This window comes from Tursiops truncatus, chromosome 10 (genome assembly GCF_011762595.2).
Source record: "Tursiops truncatus isolate mTurTru1 chromosome 10, mTurTru1.mat.Y, whole genome shotgun sequence".
Taxonomy (NCBI): Eukaryota; Metazoa; Chordata; class Mammalia; order Artiodactyla; family Delphinidae; genus Tursiops; species Tursiops truncatus.
Window position 1 is genome coordinate 63,655,596 of NC_047043.1, and position 25,830 is coordinate 63,681,425.

Sequence of the window (25,830 nt, forward strand, 5' to 3'; positions counted from 1 at the left end):
ATCGGCAGGCGGACTCTCAACCACTGAGCCACCAGGGAAGCCCAAAATCTTTCATTTTTGTTCAGCACCTTGGAGTTCTTTTCTACCTGCTAGATTGGATGTGCCTGATTTGAATCAATTTTTGCTCAAATAACTTAAAATTTTTAAACATGCCTCAGTTTATCTTTCAACATTGTCCTTTTATCGTTGGTTTATTTCACTTAGCATGATGTTTATCTATTTATCTGTTGGTGGACATGGGCTGTTTCTACCTTTTGGCTATTGTGAATAATGCTACAATGAACACTCACTGGCATACAAGCATCTGTTTGAGATGCTGCTTTCAATTATTTTGGTATTTACCTAGGAGGGGAATTGCTGGATCATATGGTAATTATATTTTTAGCTTTTTGAGGAACCACCAAGCAGTTTTCTGTAGTGGCTGTACCATTTTACATTCCTGCCAGCAATGCAAAAGTGTTCTAATTTCTCTACATTCCCACCAATATTTGTTATTCTCCAATAGCCATCCTAATGGGGGTGACATGATATCTCGTGGTTTTGATTTGTATTTCCATAATGACTAGTGATGTTAAGCATATTTTCATGTGGTTATTGGCCATTTGTATATCTTCTTTAGACAATGTCTATTCAAGTCCTTTGCCCATTTTTGAATTTGTTTGTTTTTTTGTTGTTGAGTTGTAGGAATTCTTTAGGTATTCTGGATATTAGTCCCTCCTTAGATATATGATTTGCAAATATTTTCTTCCATTTTGTGAGCTGTCTTTTTACTCTCTTAATAGTGTTCTATGATGCACAAATTTTTTATTTTGATGAAGTACAATTTATCTATTTTTTCTTTTGTTACCTGTTCTTTTAATGTCATACTTAAGAAATCATTGCCTTCTCCAAGATTATGAAGATTTCCATCTATGTTTTCTTCTAAAAGTTTTATAGTTTTAACTTTTAAATTTAAATCTTTGATCCATTTTACTTAATTTTGTATATGATGTAAGGTAAGGGTCCAACTTCATTCTTTTGCATGTGGATATTCAGTTTTCTCAGCACCATTTTTTGAAAAGACTATCTTTTCCCCATTAAATGGTCTTTGCACTCTTATTGAAAATCAACTGAATATATATGGGAAGGTTTATTTCTGGGCTTTCTGTTCTATTTCATTGGTCTATATGTCTATTCCTATGCCAGCACCACACTGTTTTGATTACAGTGCCTTTGTAGTACATTTTGGAAATCAGAAAGTTTGAGTCCTCCAACTTTGTTCTTCTTTTCCAAGATCGTTTTGGCTATTCAGGGTCCCTTGAGATTCCATATAAATTTTAGGATGGGTTTTTCTATTTCTCTTATAAAACACCATTGGGATTTTCACTGGGATTACACTGAATCTGTAGACCACTTTGGGTAGTATTGCCATTTTAACAGTATTAAGTCCTCCAATCAAAGAACATGGAATGTCTTTCTATTTATTTAGGTCTTTTAAAATTTCTTTCAGCAATGTTTTTCAGCAAGAAGAAATCAGGTGGCACCTTCAGCACTTCACTTGGAAATTTTTTCTGCTAAATATTAAAGTTCATCATTTACAAGTTCTGCTTTCCATCCAAATACGGGTTATGATTCCACTAAGCTTCCTACAACTATTTAACAAAGATTCCTTTTACTCCTGGTTTCCAATAACATGTCCCTAATTTTCTTCTGAGCCCTCAATGGCAGCATTCTTAATGTCCAAATTTCTGCTAACAGTTGTTTGAAGGTAGTTTTGGCTTTTTCTGTTATGCTCCCTGACATTCTTCCAGACTTTGCTCACTGCCCAATTCCAAAGCCATTTCCACATTTTTAGGATTTGTTAACAGCAGTACCTCTCACTCTTGATACCAATACTTAGTAGTTTTCTATTGCTGCCATAACAAATCACCACAGACTTAATGGCTTAGAACAAAACAAATTTATTATCTCACAGTTCTGTAGGCCCAAAATCCAACATGGATGTCATTGGGCTAAAATCAAGACATTAGCAGGGCTGTGGTCCTTTCTGGAGGTTCTAGGGGAGAATGTGTCCTTGGTCATTCAGTTTATTGGCAGAAGTTAGATCATAGTGGTTGAAGGACTGAGGTTTCTGTTTTCTTGCTGGCTATCACCCAAGGGTCATTCCCAGCTTCTAGAGGCCATCTGAATTCCTTGGATCTTTGGGTGGTGGAAGATCTCTTCTACCACCTTCAAAGCCAGCAGCAGAGGATTATTAGTACCTCTCACACTTTGAATCCGACCAACTCTCCTGCCCTCCTCTTCCACTTTTAAGGGCTCATGAAATTACACTGGGCCCACCAAAATAATCCAGAATAATCTTCCCATTTTAATGTCTTTCACTTAATTCCATCTGCAAAATCCTCTTTGCCATGTACTGTAAAATATTCACAGACTCCAAGGACATCTTGAGGGCCATTCTCCTGCCTACCACAGCCTCCCTAGGAGACACCAACTCCTGTCTCTTCCCAGCCTGCCCTCTCCTGTGTTCCAGAATTCCTTCTTTTCCCTGAAATCCTGACCATCTTATAGTTCATGGAACAGGTCAAGGTCTCTTTCCCCACCTGGCCCTTGTATGTGCATATCCTTCTGGCTGGAGCACTCTCCCCCTCCTCTCATCACCCCACTCACCCTTCAGGTCCCAGCAGTCAGCCCACACCTGCCCTACTCCAACTGGCTCAGCACAACTCTCTGCAGAGGAATTGAGTTTTTGAGTCTGCTTCATCACCACCTCTACCCTCCCCTATTTGTGAGTGGGTGAGGGAGGAGCCTGTTCTGTTCATCAGCAGATCCTGATGCCTATGGTAGAAGGAAGGGAGGAAGCAGGTGAAGGCCCCTTTGGGTAGGTTCAGCCCTCGTCCCACTTCCAGGGGCTTTAGAGCAAGGGCCACTTAGGTGCCAAAGCATGTTTGAGATGTCACAAAGATGAAGGCAGCCAGGGCCCTCCCTCTACCCCCAGCCCCAGCTCAGGCCCCGCAGGCTCAACCAGGAGCCCTAGCTCCTGACTCAGCCAGGTGGTCACCTCTGGGCTGCCCTCTCTGGACCACCCACATCTGCCCTGATGGCCAAGTCTTCTCCCACCACACTGGGGGCCCCTGAGGAGCCCCAGAGGAGCAGTTGTATTTATGAGTGGGATCCCTAGAGAGGAGGGGTCAGTTGGTGTGGGCAATGGAGCAGGGTGAGCCAGCCTGGGCCCCACCTGCCCAGCCATTGATGGGCACCGAGGCCTCGATGGGTGTGCTGGCTCTAAAAGTAGAAAAGGGGCACAGGGTCCAGACAGGCCTGGAGATAATAAGACACACAGACCTGAGCCTGGCCCAGAGCCTCAGGCCATCCCCGCCCCAACAAGCCACCAGGCAAAGAGAGGAGTATGTTGGGTCACCCGCTCTGGGCAGGAGTCCCCTTTATTTGGGTTCGCTGCTGGGTGGCTAGACGCTGCAGATGGCCCTCAATATGGACCAGGAGGGCATCCAGCATATGCAGGACCCCACGGAGTAAGGCACGGTCTGAGATCGGGGCCCGTCGTTTCCAGGGTGCACAGGGGCTAGCCGTCACCTGCGGATGCTGAGGATAGGACAAAAAGGCAGGAGTGAGAACAGAGGAACCGGACAGAGGTGTGGTGGGAAAGGGGACTTAGGGTGATGGAGGATCGTGGAGGGTCTGTTGTGGCCTAGTATGGTCATGGGGCCCATGGAGGCTGGATGAGGAATAGGGATATTAAAGAGGGAGGATGGGGCAGGGTACTACCCATGGGAAATGCAGGGACTGTTGGGTGTGGACAGATGTAGGGACCCTGGGGTGTGAGTGATGGGGGAGGGGCAGCAGGAGGCCCAGAAGACATGAGTGGGAGGATGGGTAGAGAATTATGAGCTCATTGGGTATGAACAGAAGTAGGAGGCTGTGGGGACAGAGCAGTGCCATGCTCACCTCACTCTTAGTGGCCTGTGAGCGCCGCCGTTGCATCACCGCACGGCTGAGCATCAGCATCATGGTAGTGGCGACGGTGACCCCAGCCACTGGGTAGATGCGGTTCACCCCCAGGCCCATCCAATGGCCAGGACACCCCAGGCTGCCCTTGCAACCCTCCAGGCTGTTTGGCTGGCACCCCCAGGGCTGTAAGTCCAGCCCCACCTGGTACCACACGGGCCGTGACCAGGTGTGGGTGCGGACAGGCATCGCTAGCAGAAGCAGCCATGGCAGGAAGGACTGTGCGTGCAGCATGGCTGCTGCCAGTACTAGGGGCCGGAACCTGGGCGCCTGGCAACGGGCAAACACTCCTCCCCCAGGGGCAGGTGAGGCAGTAGGTTCCAGCTGGGCCCATGGCTTTCAGGAGGGGTGGCCTGGCCAGAAAATATGGGGCGGGGTGGGTGGGGTGGGATTCCAGGGCAGGGAGGAGGGCAGGCTTGGGGCCCAGGAATGAAGGAATGCTTCCTTCCCCCTCTCCCCTCTCCCTCCTCCTCATCTAATATACATCTAACATGCTCTCCACCAGTGGCAGCACCAACGCCAGGCCAACCAAGCTAAGCACACAGAGCTGCTCCCTGCTCCCCTATGCCCAGACTCAGCCCCGTGGTCCACATCGCAGCACAGGGAGCACTCAAAAATGTGGGTGCGCACTCTGAATAAAGCCTGAAGGCTCACCCTGGCCTGTGAGGTGCTCTGTGCTCTGGTCTCCCCTCCTGCCTCTTGTAGGCCTCCCTGGTGTTCCTTGAACACACCTGCTGTTCCCTACACTACGAGCACTGTCCTAGAAAGAGAACTCTCACAGCTGCATTTCAGCTCAAGTGTCACCTGCTCCCTGAGTCTCCCTCCCATGACCATCCTGGGTAACACAGTCCCTTCTCTTTCACGTGACCCTGTTTTATTTATTTATTTGGCCGCATTGTGGCATGTGGGATCTTAGTTCCCCGGCCAGGGATTGAATCCGTGCGCCCTGCAATGGAAGTGCAGTCTTAACCACTGGACTGCCAGGGAATTCCTGACCCTGTTTCATTTTCTTCAAAGCATTTCCAAGTACAGGTATACCTTGGAGATACTGTGCTTCGGTTCTAGACCACCACAATAAAGCGAGTTGCACAAATTTTTCAGTTTCCCGGTGCATATAAAAGTTATGTTTACACTACACTGTAGTCTATTAAGCGTGCAGTAGCATTATGTCTAAAAAAAAGTACATACCTTAATTTAAAAAAACACTTTATTGCTAAAAATTGCTAACCATCATCTGAGCCTTCAGCGAGTCACAGTAGTAACATCAAAGATCACTGATCATAGATCCTAACAAATATAATAATAATGAAAAAGTTTGAAATACTTTGAGAATTACCACAATGTGACAGTGACATGCAGTGAGCAAATGATGTTGGAAAAATGGCACCAAGACTTGATTGACTCAGGGTGGCCATAAACTTTCAATTTGTAAAAAACACAGTATCGGTGAAGTGCAATAAAACAAGGTCTGCCTGTATCTGCAAGTTCACGTTTGAGGTTTACCTTCCACTCCAGTACATAGGATCACTTAACCAGTATTTACCAAGCACTTCCTTGTGCCCGGCGCTGTTCCTGGTGTCTGGAGGCAGTGTGACAAAGGGCCCTGACTTCCTGGGCAAGGTTTTGGGGGTGGGGAAAGGACAGATGATTTGCGAACACAGAGCAGGGCAGTGACACAGGCCAGGACAGAAACAGCCAGGCAAGGGGTGCCTCTGTGACTTGCAGGGCAGGACAGCCTCTGTCCACTGGTCCAGCACAGAGCCCAGGACCTGGTCGGGACCTGCGAATGGCAGGCTCACTTGTTTTGGCAGGTGACACGAGCCCAGCACTGTTGCAAGCTGTTTGTGGCATTTACTCATTTAATATTCATTGAGGAACCCATGAAGTGGGTACTATTACCATTTCTGCTCTCCTGATGAGGATACGGAGGCCCAGAAAGGTTCGACCCCCCCACCCTGGCCTCCAGTCACTCAGTATTAGCTGGCCTGAAGGCCCATTGCTGCCCACTGGGCCACATGCCCAGATGTTGGTGTTTTATGGTAGAAATCAACACGTGGTTCTTGGCTGACGGTGACCTGCAAAGCCCAGGTGATCTAATTATACAAATAAGCATTTTTCCCAAGTAAATCAATCATGCACATTCTTTCCTTTCTTTTCTTTTCTTTTTTCTTCTGGCTGCACCGTGCTGCTTGTGGGATCTTAGTTCCCCAACCAGGGATCGATCGAACCCTCACCCTTGACAGTGAAAGCGTTGAGTCCTAACCACTAGACTGCCAGGGAATTCCCATATTCTTACTTCTCAGTGCAGACCGGCAACACCTGTGAATACCCTGTGCTTCCTCAGCTGGTTGCTCAGGTGTTCACACCACACCCTCCAGGGGCTGCCCAGTAGCGCCAGGCCTGCCTGCACCTCATCAGGGGTCCCTGAGAACAGGTCATTCCTGAGAAGCAGCTCTGATTCCAACCATTTTACAGCCGAGGACACAGGTGCCGAGGGCTGTGCCTGGCTGGGGAGGAACTTGGACCTGGGACGCCCCCTCCCTGGGCCTAGCCCCGAAGCTCTCCCTCCTGCTCCACACTCCCCCTGCCTGACCCTGCCCTCCCCGAACTTTCCCCCCAGCTTCCAACCCCAATTCCCACTTTGGGGCACAAGAAGGGTCAGGAGCCAGGGCTATGGACTATACCCTTGCCCCTGCCAAGGCCCCACCAAGCCACAGCAGAGCCTGGCATTGGGCAAACAAATCTTTATTCCTGAGACTAAAAACATGCATGCTCCTCCAACTTGGCCAGTGCCTTATCCCAGGCCTAGAGCACTGAACTTGGAGTCCCAGAACCTCCATCCCTGAGTTATGTGCGTGCGTACGGAGGGGACTCCTGGGTGACATCTGGAGGCAGCCCAGGGGTAGGGGGTCCTCACGGGTAACCGGTCGCAACCTCCAGAGGTGGGCAGTCTCAGGCAGGGTGGCAGCACGGTCAGAGTTTGGTAACCTGGGCAGGGAGAGGAGGAGAGGCTCCTGTCAGTTTCTGAAGGACACGTACTACCCCCTCCCCCAGGAGCAGCTTCCTCTAAAGGCAGGAGGGGAAGGCAGTGGATCTACTGGGGGCAGAGCTAATCAGAGCCATCCAGGAAGGGTGGACTTCCTGGAAATGGGGTCAGGATGGGACAAGCAGTAGATAAACAAACAGAGCTCAGCAACAGAGGTCAGCTCACCAAAACAGGGTTGACGGGGCTGGACCTTTGGTGTTGGAGTGCAAAGATGACAGCATCGTGGACAGAGGCAAAGAGATGCTGCTTGGTGATAGATGCATCGAAGAAGTGCCCCGCCTCAAGCTGCGTGACCACGGGAGCTGTAGACAAGGAGTTGGTCTCCCCTGACCCGCAGAACCCCCAGGAACACCCAGGCACTGGCGGAATGTCACCCTGACCACCACCCCTGAGGCTTATGGCTAAACCCCAACTCTTGACCCTTGACCCCTCCCTCCCAGGACACCTCTGACCTCCAGTTTCAGAGAAAGACTTTTTCCTTGTGCTGCCTGGCAGATTCCTTGGACAGAATCCCCACCCCCTCCCCGGACTGCTCTTGCTGTGTCCACCCCACGCACAGTGGCAGGCGGCCATGTACACCTCCACCTCGATCTCCCGGAAGTCACGGAAAATCTGCAGCAGAAAAGGGGGCCAGACTCAGAGGGAGGCTCAGGGGCTCCGAAGGGGCACTTGGGCAGGCTGGGGGGGGAAGGGAGTTCAGAGGGGGAGCTCAGAGGGTTGGGGGTTAGGCTCAGAGGGCTCTTGGAGCTAGTTATGGGGTCAGGGCTGAAGGGCCTTGTCCTCCCCCAAGGCCCTTCTTAGGGGTGCCCCCAGCCCCTTACATTCTTCAAGCTCTTGAGACACACAGTGTCCACGAAAGAAAGGGAACTCAGGTCCAGGATGAGGCTGTGGAAATCTGGCTGAGGCAGGCCCAGGGTCTTCAGTGAGGACATGTCTGGGGCCTTGGCATCTTCTTGACCCCTGGCTGCTGTATCCTCTAGCTCAGTCCCTGCGCTCACCTGCTGGGAAACCAGACACACTGCAAGGGCCGCCCACGGTGGGTGAAGGCAGGGAACATACACAGACGTGCAGAGACACACAGGATCAGACGTGTAAACGGCCACGTATATGGGGCATGCAGTGGACACATGAGGATATGGAGACAGGGAGCCTGTATGTAAAGACAGGAGAGACACATGGGGACACACAGGGGAGGGTGCCCAGACTCCGGGAGCACACACAGACATGCATCTACTGCTCTGTTACTTCCTGGGCCCATACTTAAATAGGGACACTTAAGAAGGAAGGGCATCAGAGACCACACCCCATCCTCAGTCAGCCAGAGTGACTGACTGAGGATGGGGACAAACCAAAAGAGACACACGGACACACGCGCACACACAGATATCCTGGCATCCTGCCTGAGCCTTTTTTGTGGGGAGGGGGGCGCTGCACGGCATGTGAAACTTCCCTGACCAGGGATGGAACCCATGGCCCCTGCACTGGGAGCGTAGAGTCTTAACCACTGGCCTGCCAGGGAAGTCCTGCCTGAGACTCTAATTGAGATTCATGTCCCCTTTGATCCCAGATTTTTCCCACATGCCCAATCCCTTCCCTCTGCCCATGAATACAGACTGCAGGGTCTTGTAGAATTCACAAATTCAAGGTCTTTGGCTAGGCCTCAGATTACAGACCAGAGAGCCACAAGCAGAATTCTATGGCATATCACTAGAGATCTCCCTGTAGAGCACCTGATCCATCACTCCACTCCACACATGGGCACTCTCATCCCTGCAGCTCATGGTTGGCCCCTCTCCCACCTCCAGCCTCACCTTGGCCTTGGAGCCCTCCACATCGTTGCTCTCAATGTCTGTGACACTGGTGTTGACATTGATGGAAATGGAAGTGCCCTTGGAGGCGGCAGCCTAGGCCAGGAAAGAGATGTCCCAGCTGTCATATGACAACCAGGCCACGCAGGTCTGGTGTCGTCCCCTGGCTTTGGGCAGGCAGGTGGACTAGGAGCTGAAGTTTGGGACCCAGGGCAGCCAGGCTGAAGGCTGTGGGGTTCTGACCTACTTTGGAAAGAGGACTGTGATGGTTAACGCCACCATTGGCTTAGGAGGCAGGAGAAAAACAAGACTGCCCGCAGAACCCTGACCTGCAGGGTCACTGGGGGCATCAGGGAGAGAGGAGGAGGGATGAAGAATGAGGGTGAGAAGCCAGGAGGCTGGGAGAAAGGCCGGGTGGGGTCAGAAGGGCCCCTGCCTGTTTCGGGAGCTTATTCTCTTTCTGAAGTCGCTTCAGCTTTAGCTCCTGCTTCCTGAGCAGTTTCTTCTTCTGGGAGATGAGGTGGTCCACGTTCACACCGCACTAGAGCAAAGGGCAGGGCAGGGGATGTGGACACTGGGGAGGTGAGAGACCCTCTGCCCCTCCCCCTGTGGACCCCAGGCCTCACCCTCTGCTTCAGCGTGTCACTGTAGAGCTCAGCGTTGGCAAAGTACATGGTGGCCGAGGAGCGGAAGACCTTCACGCCCGGGACCTCCCTGGCCTGGGGATAGGTCAGGTTGGGGGTGGCTGAGCCCTCGTCTCTCCTAGCTGCATCTTGCTCTCTTTCTTTCCTCCCCTGTGTACCCCGGTACCTGCCATCATCAACCCTCTGCTTCCCAGCCAACAGAGGCCCGGCCTGTAGGCCATGCCCTCCCAGGAGCTGGTGGGGTCATCCTGACCCCTCAGCTGGGCCTGTCAGAGCTGCTGCTTCTTCCTCCAGGGCATCCTGAACCTCTCCCACCCCATCTCCCCTGTCCTTCTTCCAATACCCAGGCCAGGTTTCAATGGCTCTTAGCTTCCCCTTGGGTCTCCAACCCCAGCACTGGGGTCTGTTTTCTGTATGTGGACAGAGAGACCCTCCTCAACTGCCAGCCCAGCCAAGCCTTCCCCAGCTCCCACCCCGCTCAGGACACTCCAGGTCTCTGCTCGGCCTTTGGGCCTGAACAATGTCCCTGCGCCACCCCCCACCTCCCCTTCCATCCAGCTGAGCTTCTCCACTCATGTCCTTCCCTCACTCTGCCTCATCATACTATGCTCAGCCTTCAAGGCTCCATCAGGGAAAATGAGCTCGTTTTATTCCAGAGCCCCCACTTTTGTTCCCAGGGCTTGACGTGAGACTTCTCAGGAGGTAAAGGACGGAGATTCAGTAACCCCACTGATCAGGTCAGCAAACAGCCTCCCCTACATCCTCGTGCCCCAGATCCTGCCCCTCTACATTCCTGACCCAGGGCTACTCTGCGGGATGGGGCTTGTACTGCTGCCTCTAAGACAGACTCCTCCCCCAGGCCCTAAGGCCCATACTCTGAGTATGGGGGTCAGAGACCCAAATTCCACCCTTGAAATTCCAAGGACCAAAGCACCCTTAGCGCCCCACCCCCGTGTCCTTGCCCAGTACGCAAGGACCTGATAAGGGATGGCCCCGTCTGCCTCTGTCCTACCCCATCCACGCCATCCTCTGGCTTAGCCCCTGCCACTCACTTCTGAGTACTCTGCCACATCTCTGTAAATATCTGTGTCTGGCACCTGCCCCAGGACAGCGTAGTGGGGCCTGTGAAAGAGAGAGTGTGAGAAGAGGGGGGCATTAAGAGAGGGGGCAATGAGGGGGTTCTAAGGAGCCTTGGGTCACCCCCCAAGATGTGGGAAAGCTGGGGGAAACCAATGTGGACCTCACTCTCTCACCAGCTGGAATGAGGGGGGAACCAGAGGGGTGACTCACAGCTGTGTGCGGACCACCACGAGCAGCAGGGAGAAGACTACCGCAACTGCCAGGCCAAGGTCCAGGTTCAGCAGGATGGTGGCCACAAAGGTCACCAGCCAGATAAGCTAAAAACAGAAGGGTAGTAGTCAACAGGGTCTAGAAGGGTCACTGGGGCTGAAGGCCCTGACCCCACCCCTGGGCTCCCAGGCCTCTCACCAGATCCACTCGATTTGCCTTCCAGAGGGAGCATATGTCGGTGAACTGCATCAACATGCCCTTCAGGTTCACAATGACGACAGCAGCCAGGACTGCCTGCGGGAGGGGGAGGGTCACCAGGAGCTACTGAGAGGTGCAGGATGCTGACAGCCCTGACCACCTGGCATGAGCCAGACTGTCCTCAAGCACCTGGGTATGACCCCGAGGGACACTAACCACCTCCTGCCCCCGAACCTAACAACTTGGGTCTGACTCTCAAAGGTTCTTACCCCTGACTGTCGACTCCAAATCTCAACCAGAGCTCTCAAGCTTGAAAAACAGGGCATGACCCTGTATCCCTCCCCCTCACCCAGGCCCTGACTGACTGATCTGAGTCCCTGGCCTGGCCAAGGCCCTCAAGCCTGGCTGGGTACGGGATGGCAGCTCACCTTGGGCAGGTCTTGGAAGAGTTCTCCAAGTTTGACGATGATAATGAGGATGAAAAGGGAGGAGATGGCTCCAGCCACCTGTACAGTGGGAGTGAGCGGGCAGATGAGTGGGTTGGAGTGTAGGGGAGAAGAAGGCGAGAGCAGGGGGGAAGGGGGAGTAGGGGGGAGGGGGGAAAGCAGGGGGTAGGACCACCCAGGCAAAGCAGTGTGTGTGTAGATGCACACCTGCAGCCCACACCTGCAGCCCACCTGTGTGTTGCCCCCGGTGCTCTCCTGTACCAGGCTCCGAGACATAGAGCAGCTCACAGGGAAGCACTGAAAGATGCCCCCGATGAGGTTACTGAGGCCAAGTGCCACCAGCTCCTGAGGGGGGTAGTGCAGGTGTCAGGACACATCACTAGCAGTGCGTGGTCACTGTGTCCAGGCCTATGCATCCCCAACCTCCATCCGCACTCAGTAGCCCCCAAAGACTTGGCCACTGTCCCGTGTGTCCTGCTCTCCCACCCTCAGTCCCCCATGTGGCCCCAGCACATCTGTTTGCTGTTTCCCTGTCTCCCACCTGATACTCCATCCCCCCAAGCCCTGGGGTCTCTGTACACCTGCCCGCTCCGTGTCCCACATCCCATTCTCCAGACCTGGTTGCTGTCCACCCGGTAGCCATGCCTCAGGGCGAAGATCTTCCCCAGCGAGATGGCAATGGCGAAACCAACCACAGCGATGGCGAAGGCATTTCCCACAAGCCTTGTGAACAGCTGGGGGCTGGGGGCCACTGGGGGCACCAGCCTGTGAGGGGCATCTGTGAGGCCAAAGGAATGTTGTGGCCCTGGCCACCCAACCCTCCCTGACCTGACAGGGGCCGGAGCTCACCCTGCAGGGATTTTGCCCACGACATCCACCCCAAATCTGTGCTGCAGTCCCACGCCGTAGGAGATGCCTGTGGCCCCGATGAGCTGCAGGGAGAGGACAGAGTCAGGGGAGGTAGGTGCTGGCACCATCATTAAGGGGAATGGAGAAATCACTTTGGGCGTAAAGAGAGAGGCCTGAAGCGAAATCTTCAGAGGGGTGGGCAGAAGTCAGCGATAGGGTAAAAGATGGACACCACCATTTTGGGGAAAGGGAGATGCTGTCAGGGGCTGTCGGCTGTGGTCCCCCCAGTCCTCAGTGCCCACACCAACTAGTCTTTAACTATCTGGGGGACGCCCACACAGCAGGGACTCCTCACTTGCCCTTCCCCCTGCCCCCCTCCCCCCCACCAGAATTCAAACCGTGAGCAGCTCCCCGGGGAGCGGCATGGGCAGTTGTCGCCGCAGCTTGTCATTGAACAGCTTCACCAGCACGAGAACCACCCCTGCCACAACTGCGGTGACCATGGTGCCGACCACAGTCTGGGGCAGCTTCCAGCAGACCTCCAGTACTGTCTGAGGGGAGGGGGGGTCACAGCCAGCACTCAAGGTCCTGGGCCCACCCACCCTTCCCTCCTCCCACCCTCACTCACATAGATGAGGGACAGTGGCCCAGAGCGGCTGCTCAGATGGAGGCCAAACACATACTTGAGCTGCGAGACGAAGACCTGCACAGACGCGGCTGTGGTATAGGCTCGGACCAGAGGCTCTGACAGATAGGTGACCACGAAGCCGAAATGGACCAGGCCCAGCCCCACCTGTGGGGTGCACAGGGCAGTCAGGGGAGGAGAGGGTCCTAGGGGTGGCCGGAGCAGAGCCCAGGGCAGGTGGGAGCAGAGGGGGATGAGTGATGATGATGAGGAAGATGGTGATGGCCAGACACTCAGGGGACCTGGCAAATGGGGTGAGGGGTGGGTCTGGCAGTCAGGGGCCTGTACTCCTGACTGCTCCGCACCTGGAAGAGGCCAACAAGGACACTGAGTGTGGAGGCCACCTGAACCCGAGCAGCATCTCTGGCCACCACATCAACAGTGGAGTTCGAGGCCTGCAGGAAGGCTTCATCTGGAGCCAGTGATTCTGTCACACTGCCCACCATCACGGACATGACAGCAAAGGTGCCTGCAGGGGCAGATCAGGGTGGTCTGAAGGGGAGGGGGCACTGCCCTGCCCTGGAGTCCTGGTCTTAAGGGAGAGGCCAGGAGACACCTAGTTCTAGACCAATATCCTTAGACTTGCTGTGCAAATAGAGGCAGCGCTGGCAGTCAGGTATGAACTCTAAGTTCAAAGCCTCTTGAGCGTGGCTAGAAATGTTGGCCCTGCATCATCTACCTTGTCCCACCTGTATCCACTGGCTCAGGACCCCTCCCCCTGTGAAAAGTGGAATGGGGAAGGGGGCATGGCCTGCCTCAGGCTCTCAGGTCTGTGCCAAGTCTGGGCCCCTTGAGATGCTTCACCCACCCATATCCTCCTGGGCCAGGGCCTCTAGGTAACCTGAATCTGTCTCCACGGTCAGAGGCCCAGTCCTGCCTGGAATGACCCTTGGGCCAGTCTCCCACTGGCCCGGCATCGATGCCTCCCTCCCTGTTCCCTGCGTTTCCTTGCCCTGCTCAGCCCTCCCTCACCCTGTCCTCCGTGGGGAATGTGGGCATCCTCCTGGCTCCACTCACCCACGGAGATGTGCCGGGAAGTGCCGAACAGGAAATAGATAAAGACGGGATAGAAGGAGCTGTAGAGGCCAAACACGGGGGGCAGTCCAGCCAGGAGGGCATAGGCCAGGCCTGGAGGTGGAATGGTAGCAATGTAGACTTGGAGGCCAGGGTCTTGAAAGGATGAGGAAATCCCAGCCCTGGGTCATGGGCCATAGTTCCAGGGGCAGGGATCTTGTTTCTGGCTTTTGGCGGAGGGGTGGGGGGAGGCGGGGGCAGGCAGTGGTTCACAGATTACAGGCCAGGGCCTTGAAGGGTCGGGGTCATCATCCAAGGGTTGAGGGTACAGTCTCCAGGTCAAGGGTGGCTCACCCTGTGGTAGCTGCATAATGGCCACACTCAGGCCAGACAACAAGTCACCCAGAAGCCAGTCACGCACAGGATACTGGGGTAGCCAGGCCAAAACTGGGAAGTACTGGAGCAGAAGGGCTCGGGCCCGAGCATGGGAGCACCTGGGGACACAAGGGTAGGTATCACAGACAGGGGCTACCTGAGTCCTGCCAGTGCCCCCAGTCCCCCCGACCTCAGCCTTACCGAAACCAGGTTCGCCATTGGAGGGTCCCAGTCGCTGAGCTCCGGCTCCCCAGCTCCTCCAGCTGTTCTTGGTTCAGCAGTGGCCGCTCCACATGGTAATCTCGCCTCCTCAGCTCCATTGCCTGCGTTGTGGACAGCAGTGCCTGTGTGTCCCTCTGTCTGGGTGGTGAGGCCAGAGACACAGTGAGGGCACTCCTGGCCCAACCTCCCCTAGACCTCCACCTGGGACCACAGAGTCACCCACCTGACTTTTCTAGGTCCCAAGATCTAGGTAGGTCCAACCCTCCAGCTGGCTCCTGCAGGCCCTATGCCCAGGCCCAGGCAGGGGCAGTACCTGAACTTTGGCTGGTGGAAGACTCTTGCTGGGCCAAAGTCTCCCACAAAGAGGCAGCAGGATGAACACAAGCCACACTTCAGTCCAGCCCTGAGTGTTCACCAATCTAGGTTCCAGGCTGACTGTCCCTTCCAGCCCCCTCCCCCCAGCCCCAACTCTTCTCCAGCAAATCCCAGTCCAGTCCGAGTCCTTATCCAGCTGCCCCACGAGCCCAGCACATGCTGTCTGAGAGCACACGCAAGGAAGGAATCCAGCAAATCAGGCAAGTCTCTCTTCACATGAGAAGGCTCTATGAGAAGGAAAGTGTTGGGGCTAAGATTGCCCCCCGGCCTCCAGCCACAGGGTCCAGGTTGTAGACCTGGACAAGCTCAGGCCTAATCTGGGAAAGCCAGGGGATGGCTCTCACCGGGAGGGAGAGTTTTCCCCCTGGAAAGAGAAGCCCCCAATTCAAGGGGGGTCAATCTCACCTGGGAATAGATCTCCGGGAGGATCTCGCCTAAGGAGAAGCTCTCACCTAACAGGAAAGTTTTCACCAGCTAGGTAAGTTCTGTCCTGGGGAGAAACTCTGATCTGCCCAGTGGCTACCACCTGATTAAGGGAAAAGATCTCACTTGGGAATAGGAGATCTGGAGGGGAAGGGGGGACAGTTCTTACCTGGGGGAAGCTGTCCCAAAAATAGTTCTCACTTGGGCATAGGAGCTCTTGGAGGGGGAGCGCTTACCTGGGGGAAAGCTTTCACTAGCAGGGAAAGTTTTCACCTGCCAGGAAGGTTCTCGTCTGGAGAGTATTCTCACCTAAGGGAAGCTCTGACCTGGGGGAGGCTCCCACCTGTAATGGGAGAAAACTCTCACCTGGGAATGGATCGCAGAGGGGGGAATCTTACCTGGAGGGAAGCTCTCCCCTGCCGGGAAAGGCTTCACCTGTCAGGAAAGTTCTGATCTGTGAGAAGCTCTGACCTACGGTGAGGTTCCCACCCGAGGGGCAGGAGCTCACCTGGAAAGGGCCCCTATCCTGGATGTCCCCGTTGGAGGATGGAGTGGAGTGGGTGCAAGGACGATCCTCAGAGACTCTTGGCATTGCCGGCTCACAGAGATCTTTGAGCCCCGTGGCCCCTCCTCTGTGAGTCACTCGAGGTCTTTAAGGGCTCCCACTCCCGCCACCCCTCCCCCTCCCCCCCGTCGAACCCGTGCTTGGAGGGAGGGGCTTAGATCCTTGACCCCTCCCTCTAGTAGGGCCTGCGGCCAGAAGGGCCGGAGAGCACATTCCCGCACCAGTTGCATCCCTGGGTGGACCCAGGCCCTGGCTATGGACACTCTAGCAGCCACGTCCCGGGCCCCAACGCGCCGCACCGGCGCACCTCCTGGGCCGGGGCTCCTCTGCACACAGCCGCCGGGAGGCGGCCCCCGGCTAGCCCTCGGACGGCGCTCGAGCGGCTTTCCGCACAGCCCGCAGGGGCTGGAGTCGCGCCGGCTCCCGCCCCATCCCTCGCTACGGTTGGGCAGCCGCCTGCAGAAAATCGACAAAGCGGTAAACCGAGGCGCGGCAGGCAGGAAACGCCTGCTCGGGACTCGGCGGTACCCCTTCCGAGCTAACCCAAGCCGGTCGCCTGCTCGGGGGCCAAGGGGTGGCCCGCGCCTCGCGGACTCGAACACTGGGAACCGGGGCCGCGCCCTGCACTCACCCCGGTGCTTCCGACAGCCCCATGGCGGGTGGGCAAACCGAGAGGCGATAGTCCTCACAGCTGGAGCGAGAGGCCGCGGCGGCCCGAAAGGCGGGGCCGGGACGGGGGGCGAGGCCTGAGGCGCGCTCCCAGGGGCCAATCCCCGGGCAGGACGGGGAAGGCTTGGGCCAGTCAGCGTGCCGGGGCGGAGCCTAAGGGGCGGTCTCCCGGCGCTGAGAACCCTGAGGAGGGAGATTTAACCCCTTCCTCCCCCTGCGGCTTGGCTTGTGCTCCCCCTCGTGGCCCGCCTAGCTCTCCTGCCTGAGCAGGTTGTTATCGCAGAAGTGGGACTAAGGACCCGAGCTGGCCTGGCCGTAGCCACGGCCCCAGGTCCCTGAGTAGAGTGGGGCCGATACCAACAGGTCCCGGCTTCTTGCGGAGGGTCCCCGCGGGACGCGGAGCAGGATGTCTAGGGTTGTGGCTGGTGACCAGAGCCTCATCTCTCCGTGGGGTATCCGGGTCCATGGGGCCTCTCAAGCCTCCAATTGAGGGCGCCACCCTCACTCAGGCTTTCCCCCTGAGACCTGGCATGTCTCTGAGACCGAAGGGGCTCAAAGGCCTCCCTTCAACGCTAGGCACGCAGACCTTAAAGGCTGCGAGGTTCCCCTCCCCCGCACATAACACTGGCCCGGCAACAGGCCCGTTCTGCCCGAGTTCTTGAGGAAGCAGCTCCAAGTCTGAGAGGCTGGCGGGGGGTCAGTGCTGTCAACCGGCTGAGGGCAGTTCCTAGGGTCGGTTTGAAGGCCCTGGCAAATGCCAGGTCAGGGCTGCAGGCCTTGCGGACTGAGGAAGCCATCATGTTGCTGCCTTGACCAGACCTTACTCTCAGCACCTGTTCTCATACTTCAGGCCCAACCTCAAGGCGAAGGGACAGAATTCAGGATGAAAGAGATAGAAACCTGGTCCAAATCTCCAATGAAATGAGCTAAAAATAGCCGAATATTCTTGGGGAGGGGGGAGGGGGCAGTGCTCAGATTTCTCCCAAAGGTCAGCCCAGCATGAATCATTCATAGCCACCCTCCTACCCCCCACCCCCAAACAGAATGAGGCAATAACCATTTTCTATAGAAGTTTATTCCCAAAACAGAGCGCGGCTTCACGGAACAATTTACACAGACAGGAAAAGGAGCCACTGGGCTGGAGGAGGGGGACGACCCCCAGAGAGGGGCATCTACAGAACCTAGGACATAGCAAGGACAGCCCCCTCTCCCCACAGCAGGCCCCTCAACCCTTCAAGGGCTGGGGTCACTCTGGGTAAGGAGAGCTGGGGTCCTGGCTGGCAGGATTTGGCACCAGTCAGTAAAGTAGAACTTTTAATCTCCTTGGAAACTGCCCCCCAAGAGGATGCATGAAGGAGGTGGGTGTCTGCAGGGACCCTCCACAACCCTGCATGGCCGCTGTTCCTAGTGGGAAGAGGATGCCTACTCTCGAGGCCTTCTAGGCCTGCTGCTCAGCAGGAGACTCAGGGCTGACCTTTGGCCTAGGGCTAGGGCTAGGGGTTAGAAACCCCTCAAGATGGCCAGGCTCAGGGTCCTCACAGGTGGGTCCTCCAAGCCCCTCTCCCACTTTCTCTACCTTCACTTGTAAACGAAGGGAAAAAAACATTCTCAACTGTAAACAAAGTGTAAAAGTTCAAAGTTTTAAATTGTAAACAAAGTTGAATGTTTTAAGTCTTGACCTGTAAACAAAGTAACAAAATTTAAAAGTCCCCAGTTCTGGACATCAGACAAAGTAATAAAAGTGAGTTTGTGAACAGGGTCCTAACAGTCATTTTTCCCTTTACAAGGGAATAAAGGAGGGATGGAAGAGTCACTTCCTGCAGCCCGGGTGCCTAGGGCCAGGGAGGCTCCTGTAAACATGGGAGGCAGTGGCACCTACATTCTGAGTCTTTAATTCCCTTGTTTTTGCTCCCCTTGCTCCCCCTCCTACCCCACCCTTCAGAATAAATTCTAGCAGGGGGCAGTGTCAGGGAATTAAATGGCACCACACACGTTTGTTCACAGCAGGGGCAGGGGCTGTGACCCCTCCATCCACCCTCTGCAGGAATGTCTGAATAGAGGCCTGAGCCCCTCCCCACGGGAGAAAGGGAAGCCTTGATCTGTAAACATGACATCTGCTGCTCCACCAGCGATCCACAGCATCAGTCCTGGGTCATAAGGCAGTAAGTGGCAGGGACTCCACATAATAAACACACACATCCACGGGGAGGGGCGGCATGAGCGAGCCCCTGTGAGGAGGTCAGAGGACCCCTGTTTCCAAGACCAACCCCCAGTCCCAAAAGTTTGGCCAGTGGGACATCCAAGAAAAAGCAAAGACTAATTCTGCTCTTTGGGCCCTGACAATATTCAGATCAACTGGGGAATGGGGCGGGGGGAGCATTTACCCCTCCTGTCTGAATCCACCCTAGTAAGATGAAAGAACAATTAAATTGCCAGGGACCCAAATGGGGCGAAACTCTGCACCTCTTTCCCTCTGTCCCCCTCCCCCTCCCAGCCCAGCCTCAGAACCCCGGGAGACAGAAAAGCTGAAAAATAACATAAGCATATCTCTCTGGTTACAAAGGTACAAAACGTATAAAAGTCCTCCCTTCAGCTCCCTCATTCCGTGCACCTGTTACACACTTGCTCACATGCTCACAGACAGGCAGGGACAGTCAGCACTGCAGCAACAGAGAGAGCTGGGGGGCGGGGGTATAGGAGGCTGCCATGGGGTCAGCCCCCAACTCCTGGAGTCTCTTCTGTTAGCCCAAATCCTCCACCGCCCTCGGCTGGTCCTCATCTGCACGTCTGCCCCTCAGGAGTGACCCTCACTTCTGGGAACTCTGCAGAGATGAATGTGGAGATCGAAGGTGGTTGCTGAGAGTCAGGTGCCTCTGGACTCCCCCACCAAACCGGACCTGGGCCACCTCCCCCATCACCTTCGCCTCTCAGTGCCTAGCGTGCTTATGCCCATTCTGGGGTTCTCAGAGCCCTTCACCCATTGTGGACCCCAGACTCACCAGCAAGGCCCCTTGGCTGGCCACCAATGTCTTTTCTCTAAGCACTTAGTGAGCACCTACTATGTAAAGACTCTGTTAAGCACCTAACAGATTTTGTCTCAAAAATCTCCACACCTCAAAGAGTTTGCTACCACAGACATACTTTGCAGATGAGGAAACTGAAGCTCAGAGAGGTCAAGTGTGAGTCCAGAGCCTGAACCCCTGCTCAGTTACCCCAGCCCTCCCCCAACAGTCGGACCCTAAGGCTGGGCTGCAGGAGGATCCAGGTGGTGCTCACAGCTCCCTCTCATCCCCACTTCAGCATCCTTCCAGAGCCCTGGGCACCAGGACCCCAAATCTCCTGCCCCTCTCTCCTTCCTGTCTTCTCCCCCATCTCTGCTCAGGTTTTTTGTTGGTCTCCCGCCCCAAACCCAGGGTCTCCTTCCCTCCACCTACAGAAAGTCTTCTCTCACCCTACAGACCTCCACAGAGCCTGACCTAGCTGTTCCTCCTTCTTAAAACTCAATTCTGGGGGCTTCCCTGGTGGCGCAGTGGTTGGGAGTCTGCCTCCCGATGCAGGGGACGCAGGTTCGTGCCCCGGTCCGGGAAGATCCCACATGCCGTGGAGCGGCTGGGCCCATGAGCCATGGCCACTGAGCCTGCCCGTCCGGAGCCTGTGCTCCGCAACGGGAGAGGCCACAACAGTGAGAGGCCCGCGTACCGCAAAAAAAAAACAACAACAAAAAAACTCAACTCTGCTTTTGGCTTCCAAGACCCGGTAATTCCTGGTTCCTCCCCACTCCGTCTCTGACTCCTGTACCCAGCTGCTTCCCAGGTATGTCTGCCATCCCCTACTCTTAGATGCACCGGGTCCCAACTCAGTTCCTGTGTGTCCTACCCCACAGAGCCCATAGGCAGAAGGAACTTAACATTGACTGAAGGCGTAGGTGAATGAATGATTTCCTCTCAAAGTAAGTTCTTCAGCCTGGCATGTAAGGCACCTACATCCTGGCACTACTTCTGGCCCCTCCTTATCCCGTACTACACCCTAAGCAAAGCCTCCTCGCCTCCCTGCCCCTTCCACATACCAGGCTACCTCCCGCTTCTAGGCCTTGGCTCCTGCCTTCCCCCCTCCACTGGCTCAAGCCCTTTGGAAGGCACCTCACTCTCCTCCTTAGTCCAGGAGGTGCAGGCCGCAGTCATACAGCCAGCAAGTTCTTGCTAATCACCCCATTCACTGCCAGATTTCTGCCCTCAGGCTGTGGCGCCCTGGCTGCGCAGCGCCTAGGGTAGCCCATGCTCTCTGCCAAACCCCACCCCATTCTGTGGCAGAATACAGGGCAGGGTGCGTGGGAGGTTGCCCTAAACTGATGGGGGTCTGAGCAGGTGGCCGGACCCTGCTTACTCTGAGTCGGGTGACAGCTCCGAGATGCTGTGGGATGTGGCAGAGCATGGCGTGGAGGGCCCAAGCGCAGAGGCTGTGGCAGAAGGCGTGGCAGTGGTGTGAGGGCCCGAGGGTGTGCTTGAGGACTGCACGGCAGAGGAGAGAGCTGAGGAGTTGAAGGAGGCGAGGATGGAGGAGAGAATGTCCAGCTGTTCTGTGGAGGGGCCGTGGCTAGGGCCACTGGCTGGGTCTCCCCTAACTCTGAGCAGCTGCGGGGGTGGCCCAAGGCCTTCTCGCGAGGGGTGCCGGCTAGGCACGTGGTCCAGCCGCTCCCCTGAGTTCGAGCTCTTGGACAGAGAGTCCAGGGGCCGGGACGGCAAGAGGGGGTCCCTTGAGAGTTGCCGCTGGGGAGACAGGGGCAGAGGTGGGGGCTGTGGGTCAAGGTCCCGGGCACCATGGGGCGGGGGCAATGTGCTCAACCACTCGCAGGGCGCCCCTAGGTCCAGCGCATCCCGTGACCCAAAGCGGCCAGCCATGGCACCAGGGTAGTCCCTGGGTGGCTGCCTCCGTGGTAGGGTGCTGCCCCGATCCCTGGGCTCCAGACGGCCTGGCACAGCATCCAGGCGTTCCTGGGAACCTGGCCGACTCAGGGGACGCAAAACAGGGGCAGGGGCCTCCTCCAGTCGTTCACGGCTCAGCTGCCGCCTGAGGAGCAAGTCCAGTTGTTCTCGGGAGGAGTAGCGGCTGGCTGGCTGCGAAAGGCTGCCAGTGCCCCCTCCGGCATAGATGCGACCATAGGAGGCAGCTGGCACAGCACGGTGGCCCAAGGTGGCTGCACGGCACCAGGACAATTCAGGGGCGCCCCGGGTCTGTGGCACCAGCGGGTACTGCAATCGGTTCTTCAGGATGCCTGTGGGAGGAACAAATGGGGGACAGTGTGTGTATGGGGGCCAGGAACTTCCTAGGTCTAGGGATGCAGCAGCCTCTGGAATCCCTGTGACACAGGGTTGGGGGCAGAAACCCTTTGGGGAGCGGGTACAGAGGCCGTTCCTGGGAATCCCAGAGAGGCTGCAGGATAGGGGTAAGAGTGAGGCAGTAATCCCCGGGGTCAGGACAGAGGCAGTCCCCGTGGTGCAGGGGTAGGTGCAAACCTCTCCCCAAGGTCAGAGGAGGGGCAGCCCATAGGTCTGGTAATGCAGGCCAGGTCAAAGAGGCAGGAATCCCCAGGGTTGGGGCAAGAGCAGTCCCTGGGGTCCCTGTGATGCAGGGGTGAAGGGAGAAACCCCTTGAGTTGGGACAGGGACAACCCCTTGGGGCCCCTGTAAAGCAGGATAAGGTGGCAGAAACCTTCCAGGTTAGAGCAAAAGTTCTGAGATCTGGGGCAGAGCAGCCCCTATGGTCCCTGCAAAGCAGACTGGGGTTGGGGGAGGGGGAGGAATCCCCAAGGTTGAGGCAGGAGTGGCCTCTGGGGTCTCTGTGGTGCAGGCCAGGGTATGCAGGGCAGTCAATTCTCAGGTCAGGATGAGGTAGTCCCCTGGGACTGTGAAGCAGCTCAGAGGAACAGAAACGCCCATATCAGAGCGAGAGAAGCTCTCAGGATCCCTGTGAGGCTATTTGGATTAGGAGGATGAAATCCCCTGGCTCAGGGCATGGGCAGTCCCCAGGGTCCTTGAGGCACAGGCCAAAGTCAGGGATCCATACCTTTTCTCTGGCGCTGGGCCCGACCCAAGGAGGTTTCATCTCCACTGGTCAGGGCCAGGTCCGGCTGGTTGTTGTTGGCTGCGTCCTTGCTGGTGTCCAGTCCCAGGCGCCTTTCAGAGCCCCAGGTCTGCAGAACACAGGGAGCAGCCTCACATCCCCCCAGGGCTGGCCAGTAGGACAAGAGATCATTGCCATCCACATCTGTGGAGCCAGGGCAGATAATAGGAGTCACCCCAGTGACTCACAACCCCTGTGATCCAGACTCAGTGGCCCCCTAACCCTAATGACTCCTGAAATCTGGGTCTTTCTCATGAAGCAGAGGTAGGAATAGCAGAATGTGTCTCAGAGATCAATGGAATCATCCAGCGCGGGGGATACTGATAAGCTCCCCCTACTCTTGACTGGAGGTGGATAGAGCCTGGAGGTGGGGGAGCCTGACAGCTGAGGGGTCAGGAAGACCAGGCTGAACCCCAGCCCTCAGGGAAGAGGAGGGGCTGGAGAGATGACATGTCACCCTATAACATCCCTGACCTTGTTCTTCTGTTGCCTGGGCCACTCCTGGGTCTCTAGCCAGCAGAACTCTGCTGGGAGGCTGGATGGGGAGAGGTATGTGGGGGACCAGTGATGACCCCAGGTTCCCAATAAGTCGGTCCCAGGAATCTTCAGGGGATAGCAGGCTTTCTGAGTCACACCAAATGGAATATGGGGTATCTCTTGGTCGCCCATGGGGTCAGAGGGCCCCATCACCTTTGGGGTGTGTAAGGAGCCTCTCACTCTGGGCTGCCCGGCGGAGTGGACGCTGGAAACGCCCCCGCGTCCGGCCATTGTCCTCACTTTCTGAGGATGGGATGGACAGACTTCTCTCCTCCTCCAAGGACAGGTCACTGTCAGAGTCAGAGTCTGCACCTGGAGTTGGGAGATCAGGAGGAAGACACAGTGGTGGCCAGGGGAGGTGAGGGACTTGGGGGTCTCGAGGAAGGCTATGGCAAGGGGGCTGGGGCCTTGGGGAGAGAGCTTGGAGTGGGGGTAGGGACAGAAGGGCTGGGACTTGCCAGGAGAACCAGGCCTGGGTGGGTAGATGCTTCCTGGGGCCGCGACCTCAGGGGAGCTCACCCCAGCATAGTCAGCTGCTGCTCCCAATTTGGGGCAGAAGAATGAGGAATGGGGGAGAGACCCTCTACCTCCCTCCTCCTTGGGCCAGGCTCCCACCTCCACCAGCATCTCGATGGAACATGGCCACATCCAGGTCAGTGGGGCCAGCGTGAGCCTGGAGGCCGTGGTCAGTGTGGTCGGCAGCCGAGCCATGTCGAACCAGGACGTTGTCCCTGGAAATGCGGGAGCCCCCCCATCAAAGAGGGATGGGATGGGGTGCTTTGGACACAGGTGTGTCCGTGAGTAAACAGGTGCATGTGGAATGGCTCTGAAGGCACCCCTGGGTGTGTGGCAGGAGGTATCTGGGGCAGAGGCAGCAGCAGAGGCCCAGATGGCTGAGATGGCTGGAGCCACCCCGAGGACCTGGTAAAGTGGGGCTGGTCTGAGATGTGTGCCCCCCTCACGAGGAGGCCCCTCCCCTCACCTGAGGTAGCTGCGGCCCCGCTGGCTGTCTTGGTCCTGGGTCCGGCCAGAGCGGGCACTGCTCACTGAGGAGATGGTGGAGGCGCCCAGAGTGATGCGGATGAGGCCGCTCTCCTCGAAGAGGGCCGTGTTGTTGTAGGCCCCGGGGCCCTGGGGAGGTGGTGAGGACAGGAGTGTGAGCCAGCCTGGAGAAGCCTCAAACCCTGGCCTCCCAGGGCCCCCACCCTGACTCCCTGGCCCTGAGAGCCCCTCACCGTCCCAGGCGTTGGCCTGGCCTCCTCGGGCGCTGCCTTCCTGCCCAGACAGGCTGGTGTCCAGGCAGCCCGAGCATCTGCGTTCAGGACACAGAAGAGCAGCAGCACCGCCAGGCCCTGCGGGTCAGCAAGGATCATTGAGGGGATAGTAAAGGTCAGTGAGAGGTCAGAAACAAGGCAGAGGTCAGAGTAGGGCCACAAGGGGGTCAGCTAGGGCTGGTGTAAGTCACTGTGGGTCAGCAAGTGGGATCGGTCATTGCAGATTAGAGTGAGGCAGTGAGAAGCCCAAGGGGGGACCCAGTAAGGGAATCAGGGAAAGTCAGCAGACGCAGTGAGAGGTCAGAGTGGCATGAGTGACCGGGGTCAGTGAAGGTCAATGTGGACTAGCAAGCGGCCAGGAGCCTCAGCACTGGTGAAGGTCAATCCAGGATCGGCAGTAGTCTGGTGTCAGTCATCAGGTGGGAGTCAGCTCTAGGCCTGGGGTCAAGGCCCTGGGCCCCACCCTACTGAAGCCCCATCTGGTCCAGGGTGAGGGAGGGGTGCCAGAGTTACCTGGAGCCCACAGAGTCCAGCGTGGAGGTAGTGGAAGGCCAGGATGCTGTGGTTGACCGCCAGGAGGCCAAAGAGCCAGGAGGCACTGACCAGTAGAAGGAGCAGAAATGAGCTGCGAAGGGTCCTGCCGCGGGAACGTGAAAGGACACAGGACATGTGAGGGTCACGCAGGGCTCACACGGGAGACATGGGAGGACACGCAGGGTCACAAAGAGGACACCCAGGGGACATGGAGGGAAAGAAACTCACACAGAAACATGGAGGTCTCAGGAGGGCACTAGGGGAGTCTGGAAGTCACAGAAAGAACCAGGAGAGTACTCAGGGAACCATGAGGGGACATGGGGAAAGCAGACTGAAAGCGGTGGGTGGGGCATAAGAGAAAGCATGGAAAGTAGGTGGAAATGCACGGGGCAAAGGGCAAAGTGAGCCACCCAGGCCTTGGGAGATACTGGAGAGACAGCAGGGCACAGACAGACCTGTGGGGCCAGAGTAAGGCAAGGGTGCCAGAGAGGGACTGCAGGCCAGGGCAGATGTGACTTCATCCCCCTACCCAGAATCTGGAGCCCAGCCTGCACCAGGGATGCTCTGGGAACCCCCAAACCCCACCCAGGAGAGGGCTGCCATTCTAAGATCCCCCACTTCCTCCAGCCAGCCAACTCACAACGCAGAGGTCTTCTTGGCCTCCCTCTGTCCAGAGGAGCAGGATGTTCGGGCAGCGAGGAGAAACATCGTCCCATTCATCTGGACCCGTGGCCAGACATGTGGAACAGGG

The 25,830-nt window shown here is 56.4% G+C and overlaps 2 protein-coding genes across 3 annotated transcripts in view; both read right to left on the reverse strand.

Moving 5' to 3' along the window:
• Window positions 1-1,920: 1,920 nt before the first annotated feature.
• On the reverse strand, window positions 1,921-5,048 carry TMEM89 (transmembrane protein 89). Of its 2 annotated transcripts, XM_073787956.1 has the most exons (4): window positions 3,946-5,048; window positions 3,325-3,582; window positions 2,650-2,817; window positions 1,921-2,208 (listed from the first exon to the last, which is right to left on the reverse strand). In XM_073787956.1, the coding sequence occupies exons 1-2, from the start codon at window positions 4,237-4,239 to the stop codon at window positions 3,397-3,399; spliced, it is 480 nt and encodes a 159-aa protein (XP_073644057.1). In that variant the 5' UTR covers window positions 4,240-5,048; the 3' UTR covers window positions 1,921-2,208; window positions 2,650-2,817; window positions 3,325-3,396. The 2 variants fall into 2 exon arrangements, with proteins under 2 accessions (XP_073644057.1, XP_073644056.1); XM_073787955.1 differs by having other exon boundaries at window positions 2,650-3,582.
• A 146-nt stretch (window positions 5,049-5,194) lies between these two features.
• The window catches only part of CELSR3 (cadherin EGF LAG seven-pass G-type receptor 3), a 48,094-nt gene continuing 27,458 nt past the window's right edge, over window positions 5,195-25,830 (reverse strand). Inside the window, 28 exon segments of the mRNA XM_073787957.1 lie at window positions 5,195-6,502; window positions 7,217-7,353; window positions 7,609-7,663; window positions 7,873-8,052; window positions 8,863-8,955; window positions 9,296-9,400; window positions 9,486-9,578; window positions 10,556-10,625; window positions 10,794-10,900; window positions 10,992-11,087; window positions 11,420-11,497; window positions 11,669-11,782; window positions 12,055-12,202; window positions 12,287-12,369; window positions 12,685-12,837; window positions 12,915-13,079; window positions 13,277-13,440; window positions 13,989-14,099; window positions 14,340-14,479; window positions 14,562-14,720; window positions 20,998-21,886; window positions 22,678-22,878; window positions 23,425-23,583; window positions 23,887-24,002; window positions 24,254-24,402; window positions 24,507-24,623; window positions 25,059-25,182; window positions 25,720-25,799. Of these exon segments, the coding sequence (XP_073644058.1) occupies window positions 6,305-6,502; window positions 7,217-7,353; window positions 7,609-7,663; window positions 7,873-8,052; window positions 8,863-8,955; window positions 9,296-9,400; window positions 9,486-9,578; window positions 10,556-10,625; window positions 10,794-10,900; window positions 10,992-11,087; window positions 11,420-11,497; window positions 11,669-11,782; window positions 12,055-12,202; window positions 12,287-12,369; window positions 12,685-12,837; window positions 12,915-13,079; window positions 13,277-13,440; window positions 13,989-14,099; window positions 14,340-14,479; window positions 14,562-14,720; window positions 20,998-21,886; window positions 22,678-22,878; window positions 23,425-23,583; window positions 23,887-24,002; window positions 24,254-24,402; window positions 24,507-24,623; window positions 25,059-25,182; window positions 25,720-25,799 (4,284 nt within the window). The 3' untranslated portion in view covers window positions 5,195-6,304.

What these genes read in the sequence shown, in the direction of transcription:
- TMEM89 (XM_073787956.1), bottom strand. Translation starts at nt 4,239, where the DNA reads ATGCTGCACGCACAGTCCTTCCTGCCATGGCTGCTTCTGCTAGCGATG. An exon ending in CACAGGCCACTAAGAGTGAG is followed by an intron (nt 3,583 to 3,945) that starts GTGAGCATGGCA and finishes TCCTATCCTCAG; the next exon opens with CATCCGCAGGTGACGGCTAG.